At 36.2% G+C, this 7,815-nt stretch overlaps 1 protein-coding gene across 1 annotated transcript; it reads left to right on the forward strand.

Annotated features, from left to right (window-relative positions):
- Positions 1-228: 228 nt before the first annotated feature.
- LOC136796202 (uncharacterized) lies at positions 229-2,897 on the forward strand (the record flags this gene model as incomplete). Its single annotated transcript, XM_067049205.1, is given in 3 exon segments — positions 229-446; positions 1,611-1,749; positions 2,768-2,897. Coding segments are annotated over 3 exon segments (310 nt in total), but the record flags the coding sequence as incomplete, so codon positions are not given.
- Between the last annotated feature and the right edge of the window lie 4,918 nt (positions 2,898-7,815).

A 7,815-nucleotide genomic window follows, 5' to 3' on the forward strand; every position in this document is an offset into this window, starting at 1 on the left:
TGTTAAATCTCAAGACTTAAAAAAATGAATGAAATAAAACTTAACAATAACTCGATTAAATAATAATTTAGATTTATTGTTCGATTTATATATATTCATTTATATTTCATCCTACATATCATATTCATTCCATATATTCATTTTCGACGTATTCTTCATAAAAATATTCAAGGATTACATATGTCTTGTAAAAGTAATTACAGATTTATTTTTGTTTTACAATTATTTTATTATTTTTTTTCCCCAATTAAGATGTGTAATGCATTTTAGTTCTAGTTTTCCTCAACAACTTACTTTTACGAATTCTAGCTATATTTTGATGATGAGAAGTTGACTGAATCGGTCCCCTGTGTCCTGACAACGAATCTGAGGCAGAGAGGTCCGGACCTCATATCATTTCTCAAGATGATATCCGATTCTTCTGTTAAGAAATGGTTTGTCCATTGGTGAGTGATATCTCCTTATTTTGTAGTATACTCGAATTAAGGATACTGTTAAAATAGCTGCTAAGCACAAAAATAGTTTTGAAAAAGATAAATAAATTCTATCATGGTATCAAATGGTCAATGTTTGCTTTTAACATTTAACCCTTAAATTAAGAAAGAAAAACTCAATTTTCATATTAAATGATGGAACAAAATATAACTATCTATTAAAAGTCTCAAGATTTTTAAATAAAATATAAGGACAGATGGAGTAGCTTAGCAGTAGCAACATTACTCCTTCTCAATACTCCTTGTACTCTAGTAGCTAGCTAGTGGAAAAAACAGATTTTCATAACCTTATATAAGGCATATCGTTTATGTAGAAATTAAAACTTCCACAACCACCTAGTAAAAAGTACCAAGAGGAAGATTTCACATAAAATTTATTTGAACCTTCCTGAAAAATCATCATAAAACGCTAAAAATCAAACTTACTTCTATATCTCAAGATACACCTGGAGAATTTTCTGTTAATGGGTGGAATAACCTATCAAGCATTGTCTGAGACCTTTTTAAAAGGAACTCAGTATAAGTGAACCATTAAAGTATTGATGGTTTCAAACTAATTATTTATCTCAAAGCCTTATTTTTTACAATTTAAATCTACTACCCTATATCACTAGAATTTTTTATGAAGCATCATAAATCCTTTCATCACATAATATGCCGTGAAAACCCGTAAGTCCGAAAAAATCAACAATATAATTTTCATGGTATTAAAAAAAAAATCAATGTTGATTATTTTTTTTTTTTAGGATATAAAGATTTTTCGGACATACGAGATGCCACAGCTTAAGCGGCGATATACGTTGTAAATGCGTGATTCATAACAATAGAGTTTATATAATATTTTAGACCATCTCATTTTAAGTGACTAGAACAAGTTCTACTTTAGCCTGGTAGATTGGCTTTTTTTTGGTTAAAAAAAAATCGGTTAATTGATGAAATGATCTATAAAATATTTTTTAAAAAATTGAATGTTTTATTAACAAAGTAAGATAAGAATGGTTTAGAAATTAAGAACTAATGAAAAGTTAATAATTCATATATATCTGTCTAATTTTATTTGTAAAGCATAGATATTATAAAAGTGATTCACTTAGTTTTTGGTTCATTTTTAATCAGGCAAAATTGTGATATCCATGCTGTGAAAGTACTGAGAAGATTTTATCAGAAGCCTTACTTTCTTCCAAATACTATTTCACCAGCTCATTTCAACTGGGTATTCATGTCTTCGGATTACAGCTCAAGAAATTACAAAAAGGTAATTCAATTCAAGTGTTGCCTTTATTTTTCTTTTTGCACATTTTTCTATTCTTTTATGAAGAAGCTTTATGTTTTAAATTTCATTCATTTTAGAATTGAACAATCCCTATTTTTTCATTGTTACATAGAGCTACATTTAGAATTGAACAATCCCTATTTTTTTATTGTTACATAGAGTACATCTAAAATTATTGTAGCTTATCGATTATCCGACTTTCGTACAATCCATACCTGAACTAAGGGAAAACAAATTAAATTAATGATCTTCTACTGGAAGAATTTCTAGATCTAATATGAATTTGGTGAATGAAACAATCTTCCTTGTTTAAATATAACAATTTATTTCACATACAACGACGTTTAGGGGTTATCCCCCATTTTCAGGTTGCTAGAAAACCAATTCCAACAAAATTTAAAACATATGCTTACTACTGTGTCACATTATTCATTAAATGTCATTGTATGTGAAATAAATTGTTATATTTAAATAAGGAAGATTGTGTCATTCACCAATTTCATATTAAATTAATAATTCGCTTAAAATTGCAAATTACAATCGCATTTTCCTTGTCAACGGACCTACTTTAATCATGCATCAAATGATACTATACTAATGGATGCAAAAGAAAAAGATGACACGTTACCAAGCAACCCCCATGTTGCGGGGATTGGGCAGTACGGCTTCCAGCAAGCGAGGCACTGTAATTAAGCACTTAAGTATTTTTTTCAAAAATATTTAATTTTTTACTGTTTCAAAATCACTTACATATATTCAATATACTTTTAATATTTTTATTTTTTAAACTTTGTGGTCAAGTTGTATTTCATATGGCAATATCACAATATCTTGGCGATTTCATAATTTGATTGTATTTTCTCATTGCATTTTCCTGATCCCCTACATTAACTCGGTTAATCGAGAATACTGTATTTTACTTGAAATTACATTTTTCTTGGTTCTATAAATATAATGACGATATCTAAGGATTTATAAATATAGAAGATTATTTTTGTAGATAGAACTTGACTTTGGCTTGATAATGCTAATTCAGCTTCGAGGAAATACTTCAGTGAGGCTGGTTCCCTATAGACCTTGCAACGATTCTTGCTCTCATCTTTCAGCTACACTTCATCAGGGGGAGATATGTAAGTTGAATATCAAAGTCTGCTGTAACATTCAACTAATTCTCTCATAAAATACCTATGCTGATTAAAAAAAAAATACACTACAAGTTGTGGGTGGAATAATCGAGACCTTTAGTATGCCAGTTCTAAAAATTATTGCTTCTGATATAGAGCTGCTTACATTCATTGTGTGAAGAAATGAATCCCAGCATTTCCACAGAAGCAAGAGGAGGGTAGATGATTTATTCATTAGGACATGCCCAGGGCAACCTCATTTTCAAGTTTTTGTTATCTCCAATGAAGTGGTGTACAATTAAACCTTAATAAAGGATCACACATCCTTACTATCGTACATAGATAGCACTTTTCTATCTTGTGCCATCCTTACTATTGTACATAGATAGCACTCCTCTGTCTTGTATTATCCTTACTATCATACATAGATAGCACTTCTCTACCTTGTGCCTTCCTTACTATCGTACATAAATAGCACTTCTCTATCTTGTGCCATCCTTATTATCGTACATAAATAGCACTTCTCTGTCTTGTATCATCCTTACTACATAAATAGCACTTCTCTGTCTTGTATCATCCTTACTATCGTACATAGATAGCACTTCTCTATCTTGTGCCATCCTTATTATCGTACATAAATAGCACTTCTCTGTCTTGTATCATCCTTACAATCGTACATAGATAGGACTTCTCTAACTTGTACTATCCTTACAATCGTACATAGATTACACTTCTCTAACTTGTACCATATTTTGAAATAATCTCTCACAAAATTCTAAATGATGTTCCGGAAAATGTAATAATCAAGCTTTAACTTGTCTCTCACAGCACAATTAGTGTATTGAAAATTGAAACAGTAACATAAAGTGAATACTGGCTCAAATAATTGGGTTTTCTCTTTATGGAGGTACCAAATGAAATGTCTTGATATAATTACAAAATATTAGACAAAATAGCTACTTCATAAGCTAATGGTAGATTTTTTGTCACGAAGTTATATATATACATAAAACAGAGAAATACTTTATTCATCTATGCTTCCCAAATACACCAGGTTGAAATATCACACAGGATACTTATCAATCCGTAATCTGACATATATAAATTACATATAATTACATGGTATAATAAGATATAAAGAAAACAATTTTTTTTCCCTACAGTCTCCTTTTACAATCAATTTCGGTCTATACACCAAATACAAATATTTCAAATCATTCCTTTTTTCTTTCCCATTTCTGCTTCTCCAATTTTACTATTTTATAATTATTTTAATTTAATTTTTTAATTAACCCGATCGACAAATTCGCTCTCCGGAATTCACCCTCCTAAATCCTCTTCAGTGACCCGCTAAACAAATTCACTATTAGACGGCAATGTGAGATCAGACCATCATTAATAGTCACAGTAGTAGATAAGTTCACCAAAAACAAATAAATAGATACATTTTACGAGAATAAGACTAACACATAGATTCAAAAGAAAATATAATAAAAAGCCGGTTACAAGAAGCACTTGAATCGATAAATAAGTTTAAAAATAAATAAATAATAGTACTAATAAAATAAAATAATTTAATCAATAAATCAGTCAAAACACACAAATCGACAGGTCCACATATTAAAACAAATAAATAAAACAATGGATAATCTCCGAGCCAATTCCCATGCAGGCGACGGTGTATGATCCCCAGGGAGTCCAAAATAATGTTTTATGCTAAGATCGCAATATCCCCGATGCTAACACATAGGCCTTCTAAGAAGCTCCTTGTTCTATCTGGTATTGTTCCGCGAGATCCAAACCAGAGGCCTGTCACGGTGAACTCTCACGAAATTTTTCCTTAAGGAAAGGGACGCATTTTTCATATATATATTTTTTTCCCTTTCCACTCCACCTTCCTGTTCGAGGTCATTACTTTCAAATCTTACCGTCGGATCCAAGACCAGAGCCGTGTTTTGTAAATGCTACAATATCGGCATATCTTACGGATCCGTCGGTTTCAATACAATATACCTCCTCGAAGCAGGTGAAGTCTTTTCTTTCAAGGAACTTCATCAATTCTTCTTTGAACCTGTGGTGCCGGCGTGCTTTATGGAGGGAGTTGTGGTGGCATTTTCCCAGTACATGACCTGGTGTTTCAGACTCTCTGCCGCATTTGCGACAGAGGGACCCAACTTCTCCTTGCTGTCCACTGGCTCCTGGGACTCCACGCAGGGGTGCGTATTAAGTTTGTTGATATTAAGTTTCAGGGCGTTCGCCCATTCAGACCCCGAGAGTACTTGCTTGTCACATACATATCTATTTGCTTTCGGGGTCTCTTTGAAATGGCGAACACCGATACCCTGCCATCTGCAACTGGCCCATTCTTCGAAAGAATTCTCACGCAACGACTGTCGTAGAGCTCTCACACTTTGGTAGCCCCTATCCAACCCAAGTCTATCAGCACATACCGCGATTTCGGCTTCGTAACTGAATATAGACTGGAATAGGGCATCCGGAACATTCGACAGTCGCTGGGCAATGGACCAATGTTGTAGTGGAGCTTCCCATTGACAGCGGATCAGACCCAGTCCTCGATACCTCCTGGGTGCGTACAGCATCGCCGAGGAGGTGTTAGCGGGGAGCCCAATGATGGCCTTGATACTCCTGCGGATATTGGTATCAATACCCTCCAATATCGCAGGACGTATCTTAGTAAGGGGAGCAGTCTGGAGAGGGTAAACAAGGCCCGGGAACAAGTACTGTTTGACAACGTTGATCTTTTGTTCCGGTTTGAGGAGGCATGAGCTCACCAACTTATCCAGGTTATTATTTAGCTTTGTCACTACCTCTTCTCCAAATACTAGCTCCCCCAAGAATGTACATCCTAGATATTTGATGGTGTCCTCGGGTTTTGCCGTTTTATTCTCAAGAGAGAGCTTTGTTGACCGCAGCTCTTCTTTGTCCAATACTACACTTTTCTTTGCATTAATTGCCAAACCAATCTCCGCGAGCAACATCTGGACACTATTTATTATTCTTTCAGCAGAACCCCTGTCGCGCGCCATTACAGCCTGATCGTCCGCGAACCCTGTGAGGACCACAATCTCTTGGTCACTTTTTAGGTCATATCCAATCGTATTGGCAAAATCCTGATCACAGAGCTCGGGGTACAAATGATCGATTGCTAGGTTGAACAGCGAAGGCGACAAGGGCCCTCCCTGAGGCACCCCCCGCAAGACACTGTGTTCCAGTACTGATCTTTATCTTATTTGTGGTTAGGAGAGCCCCAATCACATTTGTAGGGTTGGATGACACACCTCTTGCCTCCAGCGAGCTCTCTATGTGTCCATGACCAACGTTGTCAAAAGCACCAACAACGCCCAGAAAAACCACCGCGCAATCTTTTTTCCTATGTTTGGAATCTTTTATGATTGCGTCGATGATTCCGGCGCTTACATGTGCTCCCGGCAGACCTTTGATGAAGCCCCTATGACTTTTGTTAAAGGTGACCTGTTTTCTCAGTTCAATATCCAGAACCTTTTCGATGATTCGGCGCACAATCGAATATATCGTTGTTGGCCTCCAGGAGGAAACACTTTTTGGGTCTCCCTTACCCTTGTAGACCAGTATTGTGCGCCCTTGGCGTAGAGGCTCCGGTACATATCCCACCTTCAGCATGATCTCCGCAATATACTTGATGATGTGTGTTATTTCGAAGTATTTTATTGTGCGGACCAACACACCATCCGGCCCCGGCGATGAGTCCAACGATGTCGACTTGATAGCCCTCTTCACCATGCGACTATCTATGGACACCAAATTTGGCATCGGGGCGCCTTTCTCATAATCCACACGTTTCCGGAGATTCTCTTTTTCAAAGAGGCTTCTGAAATGTTTCTCTATGTCGGCTATCTTTAATAGGCATTGCTTGAGAGCGTCGGCGTTCATATTGCTCTGTACCACTTTATTCATCAATTGTAATAATTGTATTGAGCTAGCTCATAGTGGTACTGCTCCTGCCGACGGTTTCTGTCTGCCTTGTTAGCTCTCTGCGGATTCGACACCTTCCCCGCGCCCTTGTCGGCCATTTTGGTTTTATTTTTTTTCCTCATTTTATAGAATTTGATGGCAGGATGAACTCAAGAAATCGCCCACTGCCTTGTCGAAATCCGCTGGGTTGAAATTTTGAACTTTCATAATATCCTGAGCCGACCATTTACTCATTTCTACATTGATTTGGTCTATCTCCCTCTCTCCGACCTCATCATCTCCAACCATTCTTAATAAGCCCCTTAGTTTTTTTTTGTTTGCCTCCCTGGAATGCTTTTTCGCTATGTGGGTTATCTATCACTCTCTATCACCCTTAAAATTCAGCCCACAGATTGGACAGACAGGATCTAATTCATTTGTCTGCGGTACTTTTGGCAATCTTGGGAAGATATCACCGATTGAAACCGTCTTGCCCTATATTACCCCTTTCTCATCCTGCCACTCGACCTTAACACATTTTTTTTCGCAATCTCAAGTGGCATCCATTGTCATCACGGAGACCACCACTGCCTCCTGAACAGTGCCTCCCACTCTTGGAACCCATACAGTTTATCCCAGTTCGATTCTCTCGGGCCTCTGTTGGTCTGAACTCATATTTCCTGTATTCATCAATAATTTACCAACAGAAACCGAGACCTTTCAAACCTGCATGGAGGATTCATTACGAATCAATATAAAAAGGTATATACCTGGTTAATAAATATACAGATACCAAGTAAAATGCTAAAATAACAATTAGTTAAAAACAATATATATATATATATAAGTTACGGACTGTCAGCTGACAGGTCCATATCAGCTGATCGAGAACAGCTGACCGATTGTATATATATAGACGGACAGGCTCCGCAAATAGATCAGTATTTTACAACAGTTCAAGCGAGTTAGATCT

This window comes from Halyomorpha halys, unplaced genomic scaffold (assembly GCF_000696795.3).
Source record: "Halyomorpha halys isolate HHAL.00 unplaced genomic scaffold, Hhal_1.1 Scaffold193.1, whole genome shotgun sequence".
In the NCBI taxonomy this organism is placed as follows: domain Eukaryota; kingdom Metazoa; phylum Arthropoda; class Insecta; order Hemiptera; family Pentatomidae; genus Halyomorpha; species Halyomorpha halys.